The 26720-nt window shown below is 42.2% G+C and overlaps 1 protein-coding gene across 1 annotated transcript in view; it reads right to left on the reverse strand.

Annotated features, from left to right (window-relative positions):
• grin3bb (glutamate receptor, ionotropic, N-methyl-D-aspartate 3Bb) overlaps window positions 1-14694 on the reverse strand; it is a 103364-nt gene extending 88670 nt beyond the window's left edge. Inside the window, exon 1 of the mRNA XM_063032013.1 lies at window positions 14266-14694. Within this exon, the coding sequence (XP_062888083.1) occupies window positions 14266-14694 (429 nt within the window). The remainder of the gene's footprint in view (window positions 1-14265) is intronic.
• Between the last annotated feature and the right edge of the window lie 12026 nt (window positions 14695-26720).

Consider the following 26720-nt stretch of genomic DNA (forward strand, 5'->3'; position numbering starts at 1 on the left):
ATTTCCCCCTCTTGGGATCCAGCAGCAACCTGATTTTCCCAATCTACCTGCATATTGAAATCCCCCATGACTATCGTATCATTGTCCTTTTGACATGCATTTTCTATCTCCCATTGTAATCTGTAGACCACAACTACTACTGTTTGGAGGTCTGTATATAACTCCCATCAAGGTCTCTTTACCCTTGCAGTTTCTGGCACAATGATTCTATGCCTTCTGACCTTATGTCACCTCTTTCTAATGACTTGATTTAATTGTTTCACCAACAGAGCCATCCGTTCCCCTCTGCCTACCTGCCAGTCCTTCCAATACAATGTGTATCCTTGGACGTTAAGCTTCCAGCTATAATCTTCTTCCAGTCACGATTCAGTGATGCCCGCAATGTCATACAAGCTAATCTGTGACGGTGCTATGTTCATTTACCTTTTTCCATATACTGCACGCATTCAAATATAACACCTTCACTCCTGTGTTCACCCTTTCTGATTTTGTCCACATTTTACATTGCAATCCATCCTGTTGACTGCAATTTTGCCCATTCATTGGCCTTTCCTCGTTAGCAGTCTCACTACACACTGCCTCAGTTTGTAAACCACTACCTCATCCTCAGCACTACCACTCCGGAACCCATCCTCCTGTCAAATTAGTTTAAACCCTCTTGAATACCTCTTGCAAATCTGCTTGCAAGAATTTTGGTTCCCCTCGGGTTCAGGTATAACCCATCCTTTTTGTATAGGTCATACCTTCTCCAGAAGAGATTCCAATGGTCCATTAATGTGAACCAGTTGCCAAATCATCCTACTCTTGCCCTTGCAAGAAAGCACAGCCAACAAACCAGAGATTTCTACCCTGGAGTTCCTATTTTTCATCTTTCTACCTAGCTCCATAAAATCTTCTCTTCAGGACCTCCTCACCTTTCCTACCTACATCATTGGTGCCAATATGTACGAAGGCTTCTAGCTGCTTACCCTCCCTCTTTAGAATGCCATGGACCCGATCTGAGACATCCCTGACCCTGTCACTTTGGAGGCAACATACTATCCAGGTGTCTCTGTCGTGCCCACAGATCTAGTCTCTATTCCACTGACTATGGAATCTCCTGTCACCACTGCAGTCCTCTTCATCTCCATTCCCTTCTGAGCCACAGGACCAGACTCAGTGCCAGAGACCCAGTTGCTACAGCTCCCCCCCCCCCCGGTAGGTCGTCCCCCTCAAAATATCCAAAGTGGTAAACATATTATTGAGAGGAACTGCCACTCAGGTTTTCTGCACTGCATGCCCATTTCCATTTCATCTCCTGACAGTTGCCCAGTTACCTGCCTCCTCCAACCTAGGGGTGACTACTCCCTGTAGCTCCTATGTATCATTTCCTCAGTCTCCCATATGAGCCAAAGGTCCTTGGATGTTTTTTTGACTCCTCGCTCTGATTGCTGGTATGGAGATGCACCAGGACTGTTGCCAATTTTTCTGACAAAACAAGATGGTTGTTACACAAGGATGGTGTTGCCCCTGAAATTGTAAAAATTAACTGCAAAGAGCTTCAGCCTCAAATCCACAATCGTACTCTCCACGTCTGGGAAGTGGAAGATTTATAGGAGAACTTCAGAGATGCCTACTCCAGATATTATGGTAACTCCAGAAGTAACTCTCTGTGATCTACCAACACCAGAGTTCTCCTCAACCACCTTCTCCCAGTAGCTAAAGATCTGAATTGTGTCTGTCTAGAGCAGGAGTACCCAACCTGGGGTCCAAAGACTCCTTGCTTAATGGTATTGGTCTATGGCATAGAAAAGTTTGGGACCCCCTGATCTACAGACACAGTAGGCACCACCTTCATCGTGTGATATCTCCAAAAGCGGAGTGCTGGGAGAAACACCAGTCATGATATTAGAACTGATCTTCAGATGTAATGGAGAACACTATACTGTAACTATACTCCAGAACTAACTTGATTGAGCCTTGGCTGCCAAGCTGCAATGAGCAGCCGATGTTTGTAGTTTCACGCTTTCAGCGGCAAAGCTCCAATTCATCACTGACTCATTCATAAGAGGCCGTCAACAAGATAAAGCCATCTACTAACTTGATCCTGCTGCATCACACTGCCACAAATCATGGTGAGACCCTGAAGAGTGAGGAGTTTATTCAGGGCACAGGGAGACATCAACAATGAAATTCGTCACCGGTTTCAATGCAACAGTACAATCTTTGGTGCCTTGAGCAAAGGACCATTTGAAGAACGAGACCTCAAACTTAGCACAAAGCTTATAGCGTACTGATCAGAAGAGATGCTCCCTCCACTTCCCCTGCTCCCATATATTTCTGAGACCTGCACTACTTGCAGCAGTCACTCCAAGGCACTGGAAAGGTACCATCACAGTCTCTGTAAGATACTCCATATTCACTGGAAAAATTAGCAACACAATATAAGTGTCATAGGCCAACATTCCCAATATAAGACCCTAGTCACAGTTAGTTATTTTCCTCAGGCTGTGTACTTTCATCCTCAATATCAAACTCTCTAAGAAGAAAGTCCTGCCATGGGAAGAGATTAGCAGGCATACAGAGGAAAGGACTCAGGGGTTCACTCAAAGACTTTTGCAGAAACGTATCATCGCCATTCAGCCTTGGAAGTCCCTAGACTAGAACATAGAACATAGAATAGTACAGCACAGTACAGGTCCCTCAGCTCACAATGTTGTGCCAACCCTCAAACCCTGCCTCCCATATAACCCTAAAACCCTGCCTCTCATGTATCAGGAACAATTGTGCTCGCCCTGACTTCCCACATACTGCATACGGAGCACTCGACTGTCCTAACTGCTGCCTCCATTACCTACTCCTAAGTTAATTAGATTAATTAAAGGAGCTTACCTGGCCTTACCTCACTGGGAACAAGCTCGTCCTCAGCCTCTCAAGCCAAAGCCTTCCTACTCTGTCTCCCACTACTCCGTCGCCCGCTCCGTTAATCTGCTGGCTTTTTAAACTCTCCTGCTGTTCTCACAGGCCGACCTTCACATGCTTGCGCAGTCGTGCCCTGTTCAAACTGCCGAAGAAATTACCTTCCCTTTCTCAGCCTGCTCGCTTCTCAGACTCTCCCACTGTTCTCACAGGCTGACCTTCACGCGCTTGCATGACTACAATTGCTCTAGGTGCAGAAGAAGCATTCGAAATGACTGAGAACTTTGAATCCATACATCAGGTGCATGCAAAATTGCTAGGAAAAGCAGGCCACCTCACAAACTACCAACTGCCCATCCTGTCAGACACTCCTGCCCCATGTATTTAACAGTCTGCAGTTCACACATTGGCCTCATTTACTACCTTAGAAACCAAAAACCTGTAATGGAAGTAAGTCATCCTCAATCCAGATAATTAGCTAATAAAGAAGTAGAATATAGTAGAGGTGTTCGTTATCTTATTTTATCTCTTACATTGAGATGGCTTCAAGCAAAGAAGGTTTAACAATGGAAATCTGAACCTAGTCATCCTATGTGTCAGACTCAGCTATCCAATATCTAAACTAGCCAAGGTCACTATGTACAAAATCATATTGGATTCTCACCAGCCAATTTGGTTCATTAAATAAATCAGATTGTTTGATTAATGCATTAATTTGTAGGTCGGCTGCTAGCTACTCCAGTATGGACAATCTTGGCACTGCTCTGCACTGGAAATATCAATGTGGTGAGATAGCTTAGCTCCAGATTTACCCTTTTGCACACTGAATAGTTCCCAGACCTGAGAAATCTTAGATGAAAGTAATTGATCTAATGGGAAAAGAGCTGTGTTAAGCATCAATCTCCTTCATAATCTTCCAAGAATCACTGAAGTCAAGAAGAGACCCAGAAGACTGGAAGACTGCAGAAGTGAGACCCCTGTTTATGAAGGAAAGGAGAAAAAGACAGGAAATTTTTAGGCCAGTTAACCTGAACTCAGTGATTGGTAAGGTTTTAGAGCCCATTATTAAGGATGAAATTTTGAAGTACTTCGAAGTACATGATAAAATAGGATAATGTCAGCATGGTTTCATTAAAGGGAGATGTTGCCTGACAAATGTGTTAGAATTCTTTAAAGAGGTAACTAGCAGCATTAGACGAAGGACAGACAATGAAATATTATTTGCTTGGATTATCAGAGAGCTCAAGAGGCCTTTGAGAATATGCTGCACATGAGGTTCCTAAACAAGACAAGAGCCCAGAGCCCATGATATTAGAGGCAAGGTACTAGCATGGATAGAAGTCTGGTTGACTGGAAGAAGACAGAGAGGGGCGGTGATAAAACAAATCACACCCCCCCCCCATGGGAATTCCCTAGTGGAGTTCAGCAGGGTTAGTGTTGGGACCACAGATTTTCACTTTACATAGATTAATGATCTGGATGAAGGAACTGTTGGTATTCTGGCCAAGTCTGCAGACAATACAAAGATAGGACAAGGGGAAGAGGTGTTGTGGAGGGAGCCAAGGAGTTTGGAGAGGGACATGGACAGGTTGGGAAAGAAGGTAAAGAATGAGCAGATAGAATATAGCATAGGGAAGTGTGGGGTTAGGTGATTTTCCAAATGAGGAGTTAATTCAGAATTGGAGGGGCAAAGATTTCCTTAAGGCTAGTTTGCAGGTAGAGTCAGTAGTAAAGAAGGTAAATGCAATGTTAACATTTATTTTGAGAGGATTAGAATATAAAAGAAAGGATAAGGCTTTACAAGGCATTGATCAAATCATACTTGAAACAATGGGAGCAAGTTTGGGCTCTGGAGAGTGTCCAGAGGAGGTTCACAGGAATGATACTGGAATGAAAGGGTTAACATCTGAGGAGAAGGTGATGGAATTCAGAAGGATAAGGTGGATCTCATTGAAACCTACCCAATACAGAAAGACCTGAATAGAGTGAATCCAGAGAGAATGCTTCCATCAGTGTCAGAGCCAATGATCCGAGGACACAGCCTTAGAATGAACAACCATACTTTTAAAGCTGAGGTGAGGAGGAACTTTTTTCAGCCAGAAGGCAGTGAATCTCTGGAATTTTTTCTACAGGAAGCTGTGGAATCATATCATTGGGTGCATATGAGGCAGAGACTGACTGGTTCTTGATTGGCAAAGGGGTGAAGGGTTACTGGGAGGGGGTTGAAAATAAAAAGATCAGCCCTGATTAAATGACAGAGTAGACTTGAAGAGCCTGCTCCTATATCTTCTGATCTTACAATCTTATGCAAATATCTGTGCTTGCTCTGTGGAGTTTGGCATGGTGATAGAATCTCATGGAGCACTGCTGGTGGTTTGATGTTTATCTTTAGAAGCTTTTGTATGACACATGGCTCCGGGATTGAACACCTAATGGGTTTTTTCCCTCACTTTTTCTTGCTTAGTAGGGGATTTCTTTTCTTTTTTTCATCACCAAAAATTTTTTCTATCTTTGTAATAATGTTTTTTTTCTTGAGACATTGTAAGTGTTGTTTACTTCGATGTACTCTTGTAAATTTTGGATAATAATGATAAAAAGATTTGAAAAGAATCTCATGGAGCACACACCTAATAGACAAGAAAGCTAAAATCACGGCCTTTACTAAGCTACAACACATCCATTGGAATAATTATAATTGAAAAGTAACACTGGCCTATAAAAGCTTAAAGGAAAATAACATTCAATTATACACTTTTAGGCATCTAAATGTAATTACAAATTGGGATCATTCAAGGAAAGAAAATCTGATAGCTGGAAATACACTCCATGGCCACTTTATCATGTGCCTCCTGTACCAAATAAAGTGGCCACTGAGTGTATGTTCGTGGTCTTCTGATGCTGTAGCCCATCCACTTCAAGGTTCGACATATTGTGCATCCAGAAGTTCTCTTCTGCACACCACTGTTGTAACACGTGGTTATTTGAGTTACTGTCACTTTCCTGTCAGCTTGAACCAGTCTGGCCACTCTCCTCTGACCTCTCTCATTAACAAAGCATTTTCACCCACAGAGCTGCCAACCCCTGGATGTCTTTGTTTTTCATACCATGCTCTAAATGCTCTAGAGTCTGTTGTGCATGAAAATCGCAGGGGATTAGCGGTTTCTGAGATGCCCTAACCATCCCGCCTGGCACTAGCAACCATTCTGCGGTCAAAGTCACTTAGATCACATTTCTTCTCCACTCTGATATTTGAACTGAACTGAACCTTTTGGCCATGCCTGCATGCTTTTATGCGTTAAGTTGCTAGCACACGATTGGCTGATAAGATGTTTGTATTAATGAACAGGTGTACAGGTGGACACTGAGTGTCAAATTAAATGCTTTAGTTTATTTTGTACATACAATCTAACAATGAAATCCTGCGGCAGAAACATGTAGGAAACTAGTCTCGACCAAGGACATAAATTCTCTTTCTCCTAATATCACATAAACCAGTCGTCTAACTCAAAAGCAACATCCATGACACTTAATTTCTTTTATTGCATACAGAAAGTGATGGATGGGAATAAACCTTCCGTCCAACCACACGTATTATGATGTCTGTATCGATCTTAGTTGGGCAAATTATAGTCTCTGAATTAGAAAGACCATGTGGGGAAAGGGTGGAAGAAAATATACTTTAAACATTGCTTGGATTTTGGATTATTTCCTTTTGCATTTAGTTCAACCAGTCAGTACTACAGAATTCTAACAGATACAACATCTGGTCTGATAGTCAGAGGCTGGTGACAAGGACATAAATTCCCTCAGATGTGACATCATCAGATAAACAGAGTCCTCTCCAAGACTGCAATATTTTTAAATGTATAATGAAAGTTGATTTTATATACTTTAATTGATCAGATTTGTTACCATAATATGTCTCCCTCTTCTCCAGATGACTTATTCTCCCTCGTACTCAGCCTCCTTCTGGCAGCTGATGCAAATAATCATTCTTCATGTGTGCCGCAGTTGAACCATAAAGGGCATTGCATGAATCCCAGCCTGATTTGAAGTCATACATTCAGCAAACACAATAATCAAGAGTAACATCCATCTAACAATGGCATTCTTAAGGTGTGCCAATCTTCAGAAAGGAGGAAGACAGATGATGTTTAAAATCTTAAAAATATTCTTTAAAAATAAACTTAGGTTATCTATACAAGATGGAAGAAACTTTTAAAGAAAGAGTAGACTATCAAGCAAAGTGAACTAATGTCAATTTAATATTTAATTTTATTTGATTTGAAACTCATTTAAATTGCATAGGGCTAATATAAAACAAAATTAGTTCTAATGTTCGAACGGATATTTGCTTTAGTAATTATGCGTCTTTCTGTGCCAAAATCTTCTACCCTTCAAAAATACTTCACTTGCTATAAGGAGCTTTGGAACGTCTAACATCATGAGAAACACCAGGCAAGAGTAGGTTTCATCTCTTTTTTAAAAAAAAGAACAGGGGTGCAGGCAATCTGCCATCCAATTTCAAAATGGACATTGAACCCATGAACACTACCACACTACTTTTTTTTTACTTCTGTTTCTGTACTACTTATTCTAATATATATACATTTACTGTAATTCAATTATCATGAATAAACACTTCTTGGCTTCCAGTCGGGTACAAGTATCAATTTTAACCAATGTTTTGAAGACAAACTCCGTCATCTTCATCAGGGATGATGTCAGAGTGCGTCTAGTCTGGTGGTATTTATACTCCCGTTGTCCGTCTTTCCTGATTGGTTGCTCTCATCTAATCAGGTTTCCGCTGTCCCACCTTGTTTATAATCAAATTCTAGTTCCTACTTAGAGCAAGACTTTTGTCTTCAGTGGTAATCAGCAGTAGCAGAACACTGCATTCACAATGGCCATGAGATTGATCTACAAAACTATTGTGCCACGCCAATGGCTTTTGGAACCACCCAGTGAAGGAAGCCATTGAAATAAAACTAGAAGAAAAGAGTTGTAACAAAGACGAAGGTCTCACTCTAAGGAAGCACTGGAATTTGATTGTAAACAAAGTGGGACAATGGAAACTTGATTGGATGAGCACTAACCAATCAGGAGGGACGGATGGCAGGAGCATAAGTACTGCCGGATAGACGTGCCCTAGCATCATCCCTGATTAAGATGGCAGAGTTTGTTATTGAAACTTCGGTTAAAATTGATACCTGCACCTGGCTGGAAGCCTGAGAAGAGCTTATTCAGCAGTAACATCGGGAAAGCACTAGTTCCTTATTTATTTTATGTATTTCATTATACTGATGCCGCAAAGTTAACAAATTTCATGACATATGTTGGTGATATTAAATCTCGTTCTGATTCTGATTCTGATCAGCCTGCTCTGGAGAGCGTGTTATTGAGGAAAATCTCTTTAGGGCATTGAGCACTTACATTTCTTAGTGGCTTTATTATATTTCAGCTTTCTCTGAGCCTTCAATAAAATTAACTTCTGTCCCTGGAGAACGGTCTCAATGTGGAATTAATTTCAGCCACTTCCAGCAGCAGTGAACTGAACAGATACATTTCAGGAAACACCAGCTGAGTACCAGGGAGAAGGGAAAAGTGGGTCAGACATAGCTTTTGGTAAGTAAAGCTGGGGGGAGTTCCAGCTGGAGCTCTCAGTGTCGGCAAGGCCAAAGTACTAAGTGTGGACTTCAGGGAGGGGAAGTTGGGAGAGCACACAGCAGTCCTCATTGAGGAGTTAGTGATAGAAAGGGTGAGCTGCTTCAAGTTCCTGAGCATTAACTTCTCAGAGTATCTATCTTGGACCCTACATTGATGCAATCATGAAGAATGCATGCTAGCAGCTCTACTGTGTTAGGAGTTTAAAGAGATTTGCTATATTCCCAAAGACCCTTGCAAATTTCTGAAGATGTATGATGGAGGGCATTCTCAACGGTTGCATCACAGCCTAGTACGGTGCATCACAAAACTTTGCAGAGGTTGTAGATCCAGTCAGCTCCGTCATGGGCACAACCCTCTCCACCATCGAGAATATCTTCAGGAGGCAATGCCTCAAGAAGGTGGCATCCAGCACTACGGACCTTCACCACCTTGGGCGTGACCTTTCTCATTACTAACCTCAAGGGAGACGGTACAGGAGCCTGAAGACCTACTCAGTGATTTGCAAACAGCTTCTTTCCTTCCGCAATCAGATTTCTGGATTGTCGATGAACCCATGAACACTACATTGTCATTCATTTTTCTTTTGCAATATTTATGTCGTGATTTAAAGTAATTTTTATATCTTTGCACTATACTGCAACAACAAAACAAGAAATTTTACATCATATAAGTCCGATTCTGATTCAGAGGCAGATGATCCACTAGGCATTAAAATTTACAACTCTGCTCCCAGAATGGAAAACTTGGCCAAACTCAAGAAATTAAATGACATCCCTCAGCATACATAACACTGTCATAATCAGATTCACACGCCACAATCTTGCTAACTCCAGTGCCTCATATCTCCCTTTCAGATCATGATATCCTTTCCTTCCCTCTTCACGGCATAATCCTTCCCCCAGCCCATCCCCAACGCTCGTACCTCCTTCACAGATGTAGCCTTGCTTTGAGGAATGTCCCAATTAGCCTGTCAAGCAAGTTGACATTTGGATAGAAAATCCAATGATAACATGAATGAACAGCTTTAGTGATTGCTGTGTTGTACTTCGAGGCTCTTTTATTCATTTACCGCAACCCCGTCAAGTCATATACACACAAAAAGTAATGCTTTCACCAAAGAAAGATTTAAATTTGGACACAAGGTGGTTGAAGCAAGTAGTACTTATACACAAGAGAGCACTGGACAAAAAATGAAGCAAAAAAGAATAGAGGATGATATGGTTAGATGTAGATAAGGGAATTTGGGAGGTGCCTCAACAGGAACATAAAATTGGCATGGACTGGTTGAGTCAATTGGCCTATTCTGGATCGGTTGCAATCCTTTGACTTTATCAGCATGGCATTTGAGTAAATCTGATTTCCCATCTGAGGTTCTTTTCTCAGCATTAATAATAAGGCTTTTGACACCATCGTTACAATTTCACAATCACTTAGAAAAGATTTGTTAGCCATTCATCAGTTTCAATTTTAAAGAGTATGATGGGTCTCACATCTGTTTAATCTTAGAGTAACGGAAAAGTACAGCACAGAAACAGGCCTTCGGCCCACCTAGTCTGTGTCAAACTATTTAAACTACCTACTCCCATCCACCTGCACTAGGACCATAGCCTACCATCTACATACCTATCCAAACTTCTCTTAAACATTGAAATTGAACTTGCACGCACCACGTGCTGGCAGCTCGTTCCACTCTCACAACTCTGAGTGAAGAAGTTTCCCCTCATGTTCCCCTTAAAATCTTCACCTTTCACCTTTAACCCATGACCTCCAAGTGCAGTCCCTCAGTGGAAAAAAACCTGATTGCATTTACCCTATCCATACCCTTCATAATTTTGTATACCTCTGTTAAATCTCCTCTCAATCTTCTACGTTCTAAGGAATAAAGTCCTAACCTATTCAATCCTTCCTTATAACTCGGGTCATCCAGACCCAGCAACATCCTTGTAAATTTTCTCTGTACTCTTTCAACCTTATTTGCATCTTTCCTGTAGGTAGGTGACCAAAACCGCTCACAATACTCAAATAGGCCTCACCAATGTCTTATACAACTTCAACATAACATCCTATCTTCTGTATTCAGTACTTCGATTTATAAAAGCCAATGTGCCAGAAGCTTTCTCTATGACCCTATCTACCCGTAAGACTACTTTATAGACCTGTATTCCCAGATCCCCTTGTTCTACCACACTCCTCAGTGCCCTACCGTTTACTGTGTAAGACGTATCCTGAATACTCTCCCTACTCTCAACCAATTATATTGGCTCTCATTTCCAGTAGGAACTACTAGATAGTAAATGGGATTGGGAATCCTGGCCAAACTACTTCTTCCTGTTTTTTTTTCTGACAGTGCACCAGCACCACATCTGATAAACTAAACCCAATACAGACTTAATCTGAAATTTAGCACAAGCTGTTGGAAGAAATTAGTGAGTCAGACAGCAGGTGATATATTTTTATCTGGATCCCAGCATCTGTAGATGGAACTGAAATTGTTCATTTACCAGCTGGTTTGCAGTGGCAAAGAGCCTGCCAAAGTGAATGTTTACACAGGTCAATATACAACAGCTGGCCGCTGTTAGCCACAGTTAACAATCTTTATAAGGGGCGACATAATAAATGAGAATCTAATAAAATCTCAAATTTTGCTGAGCATACAGAAACTAGAATTGATGATCATTTGATCAGGCATGGACACTCTTTTAAGGTGATTTCAATCTTTGCCACAAAGCCATTGAAAGCTTCACAGAAATGTTCAGAGCCAGTTTTAATCAGTATTACACAGAATCAATCAGGACCACAGTGAGCAGGTTTATTCATGCCATCTTCTATTCCCAGCTAGGATAGTAGTGAAAAGATTACAATTGCCTTCAGTGCTCTCAAATCTTATTCATTGCTACTAAATGTTTCCCACCAGAAGTGTTTTGTGTAAGAGCGGGATCAAGATCACTATAAATAGATGAAATAGCATTATCCAGGTACTCATGATTTCCCTTTGATAATTCTATGTTGACTATGCATGACAGTCTTGTTATTTTCTGAATGCCCTGCTATTATTTTAAAATGAATTGCTGCATTTTGTCAGTGACAGGAGTTAGTCTTGATGTCCAAACAATGTTTTCTGTCTCGCTCCTTTCTTAAATAGTAATGGGTCACTTATGGTTTTCCAGTCCGCTAGGATCACCGCAGAAACCAGGAACGCTGCTAGATCAAATCCACGTATGAAAATAAATGATAGTTTTGAATGCATGCATTGTCAGAGCCCTGATGAGAAGGTATTAGCTGATGGCCATTGCCCATGATCATGGGATGGTTTATTAAGTCACATTGCGTCTGAATGGAGCAGTACAGAAATAAAACCAAATAGAGTTGACCAGCGCATGGAGTGATTGCAGTGTGAATTATAGTTCTGCTCCATTTTTCACAACTGCAATGATGACACTGTCTGGCATTTCCCCAGGACTGCACCAGGATCCTAGCCAAAGGGCATTTTAATAATTAGCATGTGAAATACTGAAGTATAAAATATCTAAACTAAACACACAGTCAGTTATCACTCACACTGTACTCTGTTACTGCTGCAATATTTTATTGCCTAAAAGAAATCTAGTTAATTCCATGTGGTACCAATTAGCATGATTACTACTTGGTTCATCAAAGCTCACTCTAGTGACATTTATTGATGCTAGAATGAAAAGCTATCCATTCATGGATTCAAAGCTGTTAACCAAATTTCACTGTGCTGGAGATGGGCAGGAGGTGTTAAAAACATTGGGATTCCCACAATTAAGATGAGGACTCCTTCTGGGAAATGAGCTTTTTTGGAAATTTTTTAAAAAATGGGTTATCTGTGATGTCCCTAGTCGAAAAGGCTACTGACACTCAGGGAAAGGGGCAGAGGAACTTGAGAACAAATTTATTTTTTATCCCCTAGCTAAATACCTTTGGGATCTAGTTTCTAAAATTTTACTTTCAGGACCCGAGTCATTTCCGATGGCGCTCATGTCCAGCTGTCGTTAAGTGTAGCCATCCCAGCAAATGTGTTTAATTGCGTTCATGTCCTGTGCCTTCTGGGTGGGGAAGTGGCTCTAGGGCAGGGTTTCCCAACTTTTTTTATGCCATGGACCCCAAGTTGGGAACCCCTGCTCTAGGGAATGTTCTGCTAGATTGGTGTTTGAACCTCCACTCAGTGGCGGTGACTGGGGCTTCAAATATCCAGAGATGCCATGTTGTATAGGCTCCATCTTTTGCAGACGATCGACCTAATCCCCACCACTATTATTCCAGTCTAGGGAGTTAGCTGGTTCATACGTGAAGCCCACGCAATCACTTTTTGCAGCATAATACTCAAGACCAAGGAATGAACAGTGACAGCAAATCCGGTGGCTACCGTCACCTTGTCTGAAATCAAACTCTTACAATAAATAAATCAAAAAATTCAACGCTTTCCCGATACAATACACGTTGGGCTGTACAATTGCCCACTGATTCTGTCGAAGGGAGATGCTGTATATTAAAAAAAATTAAGTCAAAAGTTATGTGATGCAACAGTAACATACGGAGTGTTAAATCTCTGCGAACATTCCTCTACCGCCAATAACAAAGGGGGCTTTTGGCTTGGATCGCAAAGTAGCCGCATGAGATTGACGTCCTCCTCCCTTCTCTCTCTTTCTCCCCATCGGGTTAAAAGTGTATCAGTGATATACCGCAATAACCTTTGCTGGGGACATCAATCTAATTTTCTCTCTATCAATTACGGAGCATCGGAAATCCAAACCAAAATTGTGAACATATCTCCATATATAAATCCCCTTGCCTCTCGTAGCCTTACGAAGAGCCTTGTTGGATTACTTTGGTTACTAATAAAATTACCGGAACATTGGTTAAGCGATGGAGTAAGTCATTTTAAAGGTAAGGAAATTCAATTTCAAAAATTCAATTACATCTCCAATGTTCAGGTAAACGGATCAACAAACGCAGTTTTCATTTTAACAAGCACTGTGTTACCTTAAATCCACTACTTGCTTAAAATGTATCAGCGAAACCATCTATTATACCAGCCAATATGAAACTGTTTCATTTACTTAAAACTAATGCGTGCTTTTCGCTCGCCACATCCCGCACCCACGCATGTAGTAGGTTCCAGTCTAACCCGACCATGAACTGATTTACAGTAAACGTGTAGGTGGAATCGGGCTCTCACGTTTAAATCACTCGTCGATTAAGATATAATTACCCAAAGTTAATAACATGTAATTCTATTTGCAAACCGAAATGAGACGATGTCTTCTGGAAAGGTCTGAATTAAACTCAGTGAGCCTCGGGAGTGCAACAGATCTCGATGTCCAGGGCAGACCACCCGATTCATTAACATACTTTCACACTAAAGAAAACGTTTGTGCACAGCGAGTACATGGGATGGTGAGTGGACTGAACAAAAGAGTTTCAAAAGGAAGCTGCGTGAAATGTCATAATTTCCCGGGCGATGGAGGAGTGCGACGCGCGATGTTGTTTTTGCACAAAACTGCTACAGACTCAACGCGAAAAGCTTCATCGAAGCTATCGAAACCTGTTTGCTCCCCACCCTGCTCTGTAACCTCAACTGGATCTTGCACTTTTAACACATTATAACTTCGATATTTCTACCCGGTCGATTAGGAAGCAAAGCGTGCGCGTGAAGTTGGGCAACTTCTCGCCACTTACCTCGGTCCTTAGCGCTTCTCCTTGCTCCATTATACTAATGAACGGGATGTCCAGGAAAGAAGATAAGAAATCCATCTGAGTAAGTTGTTCCGTGGACTGTGGGAACGCCAGTACAGCCGCGACTCCCCGGACTACCACCGACTGGCAGATGGATTGCAGGAGTGACTGGGGATCGGGCTGCCACATCTGGCTGTGGATCATCTCCAGGCTCAGGTTATAGGGCAGAAGGTTCTCCCTGAGCGCCGAGTCCGCGGCTTCGACCAGCGCCCGTTGAAGCTCGGCTTTCCGCGGAGTGGGCAGGACGGTTCCCAGGCGCACCGTGTGTCCGATCCGGCTGAGGATGTGGCAGGGTTCAGGGTGAGGGTGACAGAGGCTCAGGAAGGCATGCAGGACCCCGAGCAGAGGCCACAGTCTATCCCTGGTCTCCATGTCCAGACCTCGGGCCAGGCGGTGAGGGGGATCCGGACGGAGTGGGCAAGCTCCGGCTCACACCCAGACCATTGCTGCGTCTTGAGATTGTCATTGGCTGATCAGTGGGGGTTGAGTCCGGGCTTCAAACCTGCTGCGAGCGAGCGAGCTTTGAAGTTATGCGGTCACTGATGGTTTTGGAAGACGAGGAATGAATGGGGTGGGGGGGGGCAAAGGGAGAGAGGGGAAGACAGACGAAGGGAAAGACAGTAACACACAGGGGGAAAGCGATACAAAAAAAGTGCTTAAAAGATTAACTAAGTTGATAAAATTGAAAAAAAAATGGAGAAGGCATTGAGATTCGGAATTGAGAATTGGGAGAAGCTGGGCGAGGGATGAGAGGGAGTGTATCTGATACTGGAGAGCTGGGGAATGAGAAGCCAGGGCTGCGGGTGGGTGGGATTAGGGGGCGGGGGGGAGTCCGCACGCGATACAGCCGTTGGGAAGGCTGCCATTCTGCGGCGGTAGGCTTGGGTTAAGGCGGTTTGTTGTCGTGCTGCATTGATTCCCGAGCAAACCCGCACCCAGAGAAGTGCGCTGGCTGTGCTTTGCTGAGCAACGCGGGGGTGGGGGAAGAGGAATAAGACAGGGGAGGGGGGGATCGAGAAAGGAAGGGACGGAGACTTAAGCTTCTCCTACCCTCGGGGTCCCCGACATGAGAGGGAAACACCGTTCGTGCATAAATCGCCCAGCAGCTCAACTTCCATTGTTGCCTCCTGAGTCCAGTTTCTCTTCTACGTCCGATCCCTGCGATTTTACACCCCAACCCCTTAACCCTCCCCCACCCCCACCCTATATTGTCCACCATCTCCTTTCCGATATCAGCCTGAGGAATCCCTGAGTCAGAGAAATTCTTCCTTCTCAACCTATCTGGTGGTCGGCTGGGTTTCTAGTCATTGTGGGAAGAGGGCGAGTGCGTAATTGTGGGTGGGAGCGGGAGGGCTGGGGGTAGCTTGTGAATTAGGAGAGTGGTGAAGAATTTGAGGTTTCCCTTGGCTGCGTTTACTGCTCCCCACTAACTCCGCGTATCTCACTGTGTAAGGAAAACGGTGTTGGAAAACAAGACCGGAAACTGGGGGACAAAGCAGGCGGTCCACCAGGCAGCACTGATGGCCCCTCCTTGCATCTGTGTCATGGATTACCTCCAACAGACATCTCAAACCAGTGGAGAGTCGACATAAATGCTGTCCCTACAGAGTCCTGCAAATACATTGACAACACTTGTGTCCTCTTCCAATTCAGCAACTGCATTGGTTAGGTCCTGATGACAGGAGTTGGGCAAACAGAGTACACCTGGCACTAGCCATCAGAAATAGTCACTCTGAACTGTATCACACCTGGAGACTACCAAGCATACAGAGGAAAAAGATCCCAGGAGATTGGTAGGGCCTCCTCAGAACACTACAATATCCCCATCAATTCATGGAAATCTGTGACTCATCACTGTACTAAATGAATCCAAATCAGGTTTAAAATCACTGGCATATATCACGAAATTTGTTAACTTAGCAGCAGCAGTACAATGCAATACATGATAAATATAGATAAAAATAAATCAATTACTGTAAGTATATATATGTATATTGAGTAGTTAAATTAAAAAAGGGCAAAAACAGGGAAAAAGTGAGTTAGTTTTAGTGTTCATGGGTTCAATGTCCATTGAGAAATCAGATGGCAGAGGGGAAGAAGCTGTTCCTGAATCACTGAGAGTGTGCCTTCAGGCTTCTGTACCTCCTTCCTGGTGGTAACAATGAGAAGAGGGCATGCCCTGGGTGATGTGGGTCCTTAATAATGGATGCCGCCTTTCTAAGGCATCGTGCCTTGAAGATGTCGCCTTCAAGATGGCTCCTTGAAGAAATGGAGAAGAAGCTCCAGTATGACATTGAAATCTCCAGTCCATTCATTGGGAGCACACAGAATCTTGGGGTGAGCAACATAAAGAGTGGGCTAGCTCCAGAATTGCCCATTTTCCCTTCCCATCAATCATCTGTAACACACAGAAAATGCTGGAGGAACTCAGCAGGTCAGGCAGCATGTATGGAGAGGAATAAATTACCCTCCGCCAGTGACCTCCTTGTCTGGCTGAGTCTCTATGTTCCTTGCTGACTTAATTTGACACATCAGAACCCAAAGGGCTGGTGTGGGATTGAGCTGCATGATGAGCAGAGGCACAGTGGGTTCGTCTGTGCCAGAGATTCAATGGATCAATGGTTCTGTTTAAGAGCAGAGATTGTATACAGTATACAACCTGTATGCAGTGTACCAGTACACAACCAGACTTTATCAAACATTCAGCTTAAGGCAGGAGTTCCAAATTTCTTATGCCATGGACCCTACTACTGACCGAGGGGTCTATGGACCCCAAGTTGGGAACCCCTGGCTTAAGGCAAGGGTTTTGTTTATTAACTTTTGGAGCAATGTAACACTTCCTGCATTTCATCAAATGTATAGAACTCTAAACTGTGACATTCCACTCTCAGAAATAAATATGGATATAGAGAGGGGAAGTGCAATCATTCATTATTAAAGACCCTCGGCATCTGGAACATATCCTTTTTGCATTACTACCATTGGGGGAAGGGATGAAGAGGTACAGGAGCCTGAAGACTCATGCTCAACACTTTACAAACAGCTTCTTCCCCTCTGCCGTCAGAATTCTCAACAGTCCATGAACCCATGAAAACTACCTCACTATTCATTTTTTGCATTATTTAATTTTGTAACTTAAATTAGTTTTTATATCTTGCACTATAGTGCTTCAACAAAATTTTTAAAAATTATGACATACATCAGTGATAACACAGGCCAACAAAGATTTTGCTTCCTGAATACTTCTGGGTGTATTTTATGGATTTTGGGCTGCTGATCATGAAAATCACCATAAAATTTCCCTATCATGCACTTTTTCTTGAAATCACCTATATTTGTTATTTCAGTTCATAAATTTCAAATCAGAATAATTGATGTCAAGACTAAGGAAGGCATTTTTATTGGTGCACAAACCAAACAGATCATCAATGACGACAATTTGAAGGACTTCTAGTGGGACTGGAGAAAATCACATGGAAGGCATTAAAGGATGTTGTTGAAATATTTCTTGGCAATTACAGAGCACGAAACTACATGCAGCAAGTTGACAACATGCTTCAAAACCATTGAGTGCAACATGTCACTAAAGATTCATTTTCTGCATTCCCGTTTAGAACTCTTCCCTGAAAATCTTGGCACTGTTAGTGATGAGCATGGTGAAAGGTTTCACCAGGACATTGCGGTCATGGAGAAACGGTATCAGGGCAAAAGGAATCCATCGATGCTGGCTGATTTTAATTGGATACTTCTCCGAGAAGCCTCGGACTCTGAGTACAAACAAAAATCATCAACAAAACATTTTTAGCATAATTGAACTATTGCAAAGTGTCAGCACTGTTTGCAATTAAACACATTGTATTCAAAAAAGCTAATTTCTTGTTTCTCCAAATTCCTACATGATACAAATAGCCTGAAATTATATTTGTGTTCAGCTTCAAGCAGTCTATCATAAAAAAAATTCTGAGGAAGCAACACTTTGGAAAAAATTTGTTGTCCAGTGTAATAAACCTGATTCTAATTCTGATTCAGTTAAAATTAAATCAAGAGATAGAAGAACTAATTATTCCAGTGTGTTACAAGGCTGTGGGTTTTGCTGAACACCAACGCTCTGTCTGCCAGAGAAAGCAGGATCTCCCAGTGGCCACACATTTTAATTCCACGTCCCATTCCCATTCTGATATGTCTATCCACGGCCTTCTCTACTGTAAAGATGAAGCCACACTCAGGTTGGAGGAACACCTTATATTCCTTCTGGGTAGCCTCCAACCTGATGGCATGAACATTGACTTCTCTAACTTCTGCTAATGCCCCACCTCCCCCTCGTACCCCATCCGTTATTTATTTATATACACACATTCTTTCTCTCTCTCTCCTTTTTCTCCCTCTGTCCCCCTCACTATACCCCTTGCCCATCCTCTGGTTCCCCCCCCTTTTCCTTCTTCCTAGGCCTCCTGTCCCATGATCCTCTCATATCCCTTTTGCCAATCACCTGTCCAGTTCTTGGCTCCATCCCTCCCCCTCCTGTCTTCTATCATTTTGCATCTCCCTCTCCCCCTCCCACTTTCAAATCTCTTACTAGCTCTTCCTTCAGTTAGTCCTGACGAAGGGTCTCGGCCTGAAACGTCAACTGTACCTCTTCCTAGAGATGCTGCCTGGCCTGCTGCGTTCACCAGCAACTTTTATGTGTGTTGCTTGAAATTCCAGCATCTGCAGAATTCCTTGTGTTTGGGTTAGTAGTAGGTTTGTTTTGGGGTTACTCCAGCAGAGTGATGAACCAAACAAGAGCAGCCAGGCTATTCCCTGCTATCAGGTGCTTCTGGAGTTGCATAAATTCTCAGCCTGCTTCATATTGATCACCACTTCCTACTAAGTCATATTTTTCCTGCTTCTTTCAATTTAGCTGTCTGACTGTGCTGCTGACCTCTCTCTTAATTCCAGATGATGAAATAAAATTGACTTTTTTTATTTTACTGCAACTTCACAGTGAATTAGTTTTGGAAGAGAGCCTTGCATTCCAGAAATTAATAGATCACTCACTTAAAAATGGTCCGGTCTAAAAATGGACTGGAAGTTAACTCATTTATTTATCATTTTTTCCATTTTCTCCTTGAATTGTGTGCTGGATTACAAAAACAGAGGTACCTCCATCAATGTTGCTCTCTCGCCAGTAGTAGGGTGCATGTTTTGAACAAAAATACAAGATTTTCTTCCCTGCCAGCATTATCTGTCAGCTCTGACACATTATCAAACATCCAGTTTGTGAAGAAACCTAACTCTATAAACTGAAACTGCTTAGTTCAAGTAAGGGGAAGTAACTCAATAATTCCACTCCCCTGATATTGTCTTAATTGTCTTAACTGATTCAGCTGCTTTCTGTCTGGCAAACAATACCACAGCATTAAAGCCAGGACCAGCAGGTTATGGGACAGCTTCTTTCTACAAGCCATTAGACTTATAAATTTACATGTCTGTACATTGCAACAGAGTCATAACGCAAATAATTTTACTCTCTCATGTTGTGGGATGGATGTAAGATTTAAGTAAATTCACTTCAATTTATCCATTAATGAGGAGTGCAAAAACTGGAGCTTCACTATCAGAAAACATCTATCGGTTTTGGTATTAGTTTACTATTGTCTCATTTACTGAGATACAGCAACAATGATTTGTTTAGCATGCCATTTGGACAGATCATGGGTTATTTAATTGCATTGAGGTACAGTAGTAGAAAGAAAACAGAATTCAGAATACAGTGTTACCATTACAGGGAATGTGTAGCACAGCTAGACAGTTATAGTGCAAGGGCTATGATGAGGCGATTGGGAGATCAATAGTTCATCTTCTACCGTACGAGAGGTTTATTCAGGAGTATATTAACAGTGGGATAGAAGCTGTCCTTGAATCTGATGATTCATGTTCTCAGACTTTTATAGATTCTGCTCAATGGGAAAAGATAGAAGAGAGAATGACTTAGGTGGGAGGGCTCCCTCCACAGCAATGTAAGTATAGACAGAGTCAGTAGAGGGGAGGGTAGTTTGTATTGCAGACTGGGCTGTCTTTGCAACTCTCTGTAGCTTTTTTGCAACCTTTTTTGCCATCCCAAGCTGTGATGCATCCAGATGAGATTATTTCTATGATGCGCCTATAAAAATTGGTAAGGTTCATCAGGGACATGCCAAATTTCCATAGCCTTCTGAGAAAGTAGAGGCGTTGGTGCACTTTTTTTTTGGCCATAGCGTTCATGTGGATGGAGCAGGACAAAGAATTGATGATATAAACTCAAAGCTCTCAATCATTTGTTCCTCAGCACCACTTAGACAGACAGGGACAAACTGCTTCAATAACTAGCTCCTTCACTTTGTTGACATTGAAAGAAAAGTCTCACTGTCTCCTTTTTGGACATCATCTTGTCATTGTTTGAAATCAAGCCCACCACTGTGGTGTCAACTACAAATTTATAAATGAAGTTGGAGTGGGATTTGGCCACACAGTCCTGAGTGTAAAGGGAGTAAAGTAAGGGGCTGAGACACAGCCATCAGGTGCACAAATGTGAGGGGTAATTGTGGAAGAGTTATTGTTGCCTTTCATTACTGATTGAAGTCTGTTGGTCAGAAAAACGTGGGTTCAGTTGCAGACAGAGGTGAAAAGTCTAGTTATCTGGAGATGAGTTTGTTTGGGATAATAGTGTTGAAAAAAGAGTTATAGTCAATAAATAGGACCTTGACATAGCTGACTTTGTTATCCAGAGACGAGGGTAGGGTCAGAGAGAAGGTGTCCACTGTGGACCTGTTCTGGTAGTAGGCAAATTGCAGTGGATTGAGATTGTCTGGGAGATTGGAGTTGTTATGGAGTGAATAAATCCAACTAAAATCATTTTCTGAGGTAAATTGTGTTAAATTATAAACGCAAACAGTGGTGGAATGAGTGATGGCGAGGCAGGTTTCGGGGATGAGCCGAAATGGTGTGTTGTAGAGTCATTGCAGATGGAATTCGATGCTCCTATAACTGGCCCACGTGCAAGGTTGGATCGCTCTGGGTACCGAGGTGATTGGAAGAGCTCGAGAGTGGCTCGGGCTGGGAGGCAAAATCTGGGGCTGGAGTGAGTCGCTGGGTGACGTGGTCCGAGCAATTCAATTTTTGGTTCGGATTGTCGTTGTTTGCTTCAATTGTTTGCATGATTTGTGTTTTTTTTTCTCTTGTGCATCAAGTGTTGGCCTCTTATTTTTATTCCTTTCTTCCCCTTAGTTCGGTTCTTTCATGTTTCTTGCTTTGTGGCTACTTGTGAGCAAACAAATCTCAAGGTTGTATAATTTTTACATTCTTTGGTAATAAATGTACTTTGAATATGTGCCATAACCAGCCTTTTGAAGTACTTCATGACAATGGATGTCAAAGCTACAGGGAGATAATCATTAGGGCCCATTACCTCATGAACATGTTTAACCGCTGCCAAAAACAGGCCACATCTAATGTTGCTAATTCCCACAAAAATCTACTCTTAACTCATTACTAAAATGATGGAAGGTGTCATCCACAGTGCTACCAAGCAGAACACTGATACACTAATGACCTCTTCAGTTTGGGTTCCTCCAAGATCAATTGACTCCAGTCTCATTACAGCCATCACCAAATGTGGCTACAATGAACTAGCTGGAAAATGCACTCCATTTCCTCCCGTAGGTTGCCCCACCTTTCCCATCTAGAAGGAGGAAAGCAGCTGGGACACGAGAACCCCCTAGGGTATCCTCCAAGCCATAAACCATCCTGGTGGAAATATGTTCCCATTCTCTCATCATTATTTGAGCTTAACTCCCTTCACAGAAACACTGCAGGAATCACTTTTCTAGGAAGTCCGTAGTAGTTAACGATCATTTTCTCTGGGGTGTTTAGGGACAGGCAAAAATGCTGGCTTTGTTACTGTTGCCCATGTTCCATAAATGAAGAAAAGCAATCTTATTAGAAACCTTATAAACAGTGCCCAAACTTACATAGATGTCCTCCTATTAGAGGCTGTTTTGCTGGCTAAGGTGGATTCAAAATAATGAAGATTTCCAATACCCTGTTGAGTTATAACTAGCTGAACGCACTGTATACATATCTTCCTGAGGATGGTCAGTTACCTCTGTAGAGAAAGTCACTGCCATTGCACAAAGCTGTTCTCACTATTTCTCTAGCTTACATCACTCTGATGAGTCACCACTGCAAGGCAAGATCTTGGTTTTGTAATCATTTGGAAATACCCATTAAATCACAGACTGTACTCTCAGGTTGAGCTGTCGTACTGAGCATGGACTGCAGTGAGAATATCATTTAGGATTATAGGAATACAAGGGAAAGAATTCCTCTTTGAATTTGAGGAGGTGAATGCATCCATTCAATGAAGATAATTAATCAGGTATAGACAGAAAATTTTCTCTTCCTACCAACCATACTTCACCCTTCTATTTAAGCTCAGACCTCCTGTAGAAATACTCTAACATGGGCTCTATCATAGTCCATCTTAATACCAAAACAGAAAATGGTAGAAACACTCAGCAGGGCGAGCAGCATCTGTGCATAAAGAAAAAGTGCTAACTTCCCAGATGGTTGATGTGCATTTCTCCCTCCACAGATGTTGCCTAAACTGCTGAGTGTTTCTTGCATTTTCACTTTGCATTTCACATTTCCAGTATCTGCAGTTCCTTGCATTTTTACTTACTGGATTTATAATTGTTGTTCCAAGTCAACCACATGGAAAAAGAACCATCAGTGTCCAGTACTCAAGATTACAAGCTGTATGTCTGTTGAATAAACATGGTAGAAATTTATGAGTCATTTTTCAGTCAGTGGTAAAGTTGTTCCTTCTGAGTTAATGGTATGTATTGCAACTCCATTCTAAAATCCTAAGCACATAAAGCATCATAATAATTTGAGTTGTCTCTGTTTCTTCATTGTTAATGTAATTACTGTTTATTGGGCTTTGCAAAGTGTACGCTTCCCTACTTTACCGCAGTTATTATACATCAAAAGTTTCAAGCCTGAGCTCATGAAGGACACCATATAAATTTACCATTGTTATTTGTTTTTCTCTCTCTTTGTTGTACTGGAACTTACAAGATTAGTCAGCTACATCATGGGCCCTAGCCTCCATCGTGTCCAAGATAACTTCAAGGAGCAGTGCCTTCGGAAGGCTGTGTCCATCATTAAGGGCCCCACCCACCCAGATACATGCCTTGTTCTCATTGTTACCATCAGGAAGGAGGTACAGAAGCCTGAAGGCGCACACTCACTCAGTGATTCAGGAACACCTTCTTCCCCTCTGCCATCCAATTTCTCAATGGACATTGAACCCGTGAACACTACCTCACTACATTTTATTTGCTGGGGTTTTTTTTGCATTGCTTATTTTAACTATTTAATAGCCATCTACAAACTTGCTGTAATTCAGTTTTTTTCTCTCTATATGTATTTATTATGCATTTCGTTATAATGCTGGTGTAGAGTTAACAAATTCCACAACATATGCCAGTGATATTAAACCTGATTCTGAAATTCAGTTACAATTGGTTAAGAAATATTGCCTGATTTCCATTCTGTTTCCTTATTTTCTCATCTTTAGTTTGAAATCCCCAGGTGTTTGATTATTGCAGTGTTACTGAGCCACAGAAAGAACTTATGCAGGTTCATTTTTCTGTATCTCACTAGATCCATCAAACCTTCTTCAATTCACTGCACCCAATGACATCTCATCCCTTTAGTCTCAGAATAGAAAAATGCTTTCACAAACAGTAGGTTGACTGGATTCTTACAAGATGCATTTGTCTCAGCTCAATGTTGTTTATATAAGAAATTAATCTTTTTCCAAAAAAGACTCCCTTCTTTAAATTATATTTTGTGTTCCTTACTGCCAGATCTCCATTGAGATTCCTGGATGGTGTGTTGCTTCCTGGGTGTCAGGATCAGGGACATCTTGGATCAAATCCACAGCATTAAGTGGGAGGGTGAGCAGCCAGAGGTTTTGGTCTGAGTTGGTACCAATGACATTGGTAGGAAGGATGGCAAGGTCCTGCAAAATATATTCTGGGAATTAGGTTCTAAGTTAAAGACCACCAGGGTTGTGATCTCAGGATTGTTATCCATGCCATGTGCTGGTGAGGTCAGAAGTAGGAAGATCATAGAGTTAAAATTTGGCTAAGGAGATGGTGCAGGAGGGAGGGCTTCAGAGTTTTGGATCATTGAGCTCTCTTCCAGGGAAGGTGGTACCCGTACAGAGGGAACTGCTTGCACCTGAACTGGAGGGGAACTAACATCCTTGCAGGAAAGTTTGCTCATGTTGTTTGGGTGAGAGGGAAGAGATTTAAACTAGAGTTGCAGGGAATGGGAACCAGATCACCAGAGCCGGTAGTGGAGAATTGTGGGGAAAGATTTTAAGCCCACATGCAAATTCAAGAATTGAAAGGTTGAGCATAGTGAGAAGACTAATGTTTGGAGTGGTATATATTTCTGTGTATGGAATATTGTAGGGAAAGGCGAATGAGCTTAGGGCATGGATCAGCATGTAAAGTTGGGACATTGTAGCCAGTAGTGAGACTTGATTTCAGGAGGGGCAGGACTTGCAGCTCAATGTTCCAGGGTTCCATTGTTTTAGACATGGTAAAGCATGGGGGACTAAAAGGGCCGGGTGGCATTACTACTCAGGGAAAATATCATGGCAGTACTCAGTCACGACAGGCTGGGGAGCTCATCTAGTGAACCTTATGGGCAGACTGAGGAATAAGGAAGGTATGACCATGTTAATGGGATTATATTCTAGACCAGACAACGATACAGTGAATCTAGAGGAGCAAACTTTTAGAGAGATCGCAAGCTTTTTCAAGAAACATAAAGTTGTAATAATAGGTGATTTTAACTTTCCACATATTGTCTGGGACTCGCATACTGTAAAAGGGCTGAAGGAGATGGAGTTTGTCAAATGTGCTCAGGAAAGCATTCGGGCATGAAGTAGCAAATGAGGTACTTGAGGAGTGTAAGGAATGCAAGAGATCACTTAAGGAGGAAGGCAGGAGGGTTAAAAGAAGGCATGAGGTTACCCCAGCAGACAAGGTGAAGGGGAATCCTAACGGCTTCTACAGATACATGAAGAGCAAGAGGAGAGCAAGGGACAAAATTGGCCCCCGGAACATGAGAATGGTCATCCATGCATGGACCTGAAAGAGATGAGAGAAATCTGAAATGGAATTTTTGCATCTGTATTTACTCAGGAGACACACAGAATCCATAGGAGTGAGGCAAAGCAGTATTGAGGTTATCGACAGTATACAGATTGCAGAAGCAGAGATGTTTGCTGTCTTGAGGCAAATTAGGATGGATAAATCCCCAGGTCCTGACAAGGTTTTCCCTCAGACCATTTGGGGAAGCTAGTACAAAAATTGGAGGCTTCCTAGTAGAGATATTATACTGTCGAAACTTTATAAACTTTATAAAGCACTGGTGAGGCCTCACTTGGAGTATTATGAATGGATTTGGGCCCCTTATCTTAGAAAGGATGTGCTGAAACTGGAGAGGATTTGAAGGAGGGTCACGAGCATAATTCCAGGATTGAATGGCTTGTCATATGAAGAGCATCTGACGGCTCTGGGCCTGCATCCATTAGAATTCAGAATAATGAGGGGTGACCTCAATGAAACCTAAAGAATGGTGAAAGGTCTTGATAGAGTGGATGTGGAGAGGTTGTTTCCTATGGTGGGAGAGTCTAAGACCAGAGGACACAGCCTCAGAATAGAGGAGCATCCTTTTAGAATGGAGATGAGGAGGAATTTCTTTAGCCAGAGGGTGGTGAATCTGTTGAATTCTTTGCCACAGGCAACTGTGGAGTCAAAGTCTTTATGTATATTTAAGGCAGAGGTTGATAGATTATTGATTGTCAGGGCATGAAAGGATACAGGGAGAAGGCAGAAGATTGGGGCTGAGAGGAAAATTGCTTCAACTATGATGAAATGGCGGAGCAGGCTTGATAGGCCAAATGCCCCAATTCTGCTCTGATATCTTATGGTCTTATGGGATCAGTGCTGGGTCCATTGTTGTTTGTCAGCTAATTCAATGATCTTGATGATAATGTGGTTTATCAGAATCAGCAAATTTGCAGATGACACCAAGATTGGGGGTGTAATGGACAGTGAGAAAGAATATCAAAGCTTGCAATGGGATCTGGACCAGTTAGAGAAATGAACTGAAAAATGGCAGATGGAATTTAATGCAGACAATTGTGAGGTGTTGCACTTTTGGAGGACCAACCGGGGTAGGTCTTACATGGTGAATGATAGGGCACTGAGGAATGCGGTAGAACAGAGGGATTTGGGAATACAGATCCACAATTCCTTGAAAGTGGCATCACAGATAAATAGGATGGTAAAGAAAGC

The sequence above is a fragment of the Mobula hypostoma genome, chromosome 24, assembly GCF_963921235.1.
Source record: "Mobula hypostoma chromosome 24, sMobHyp1.1, whole genome shotgun sequence".
Lineage (NCBI taxonomy): Eukaryota > Metazoa > Chordata > Chondrichthyes > Myliobatiformes > Myliobatidae > Mobula > Mobula hypostoma.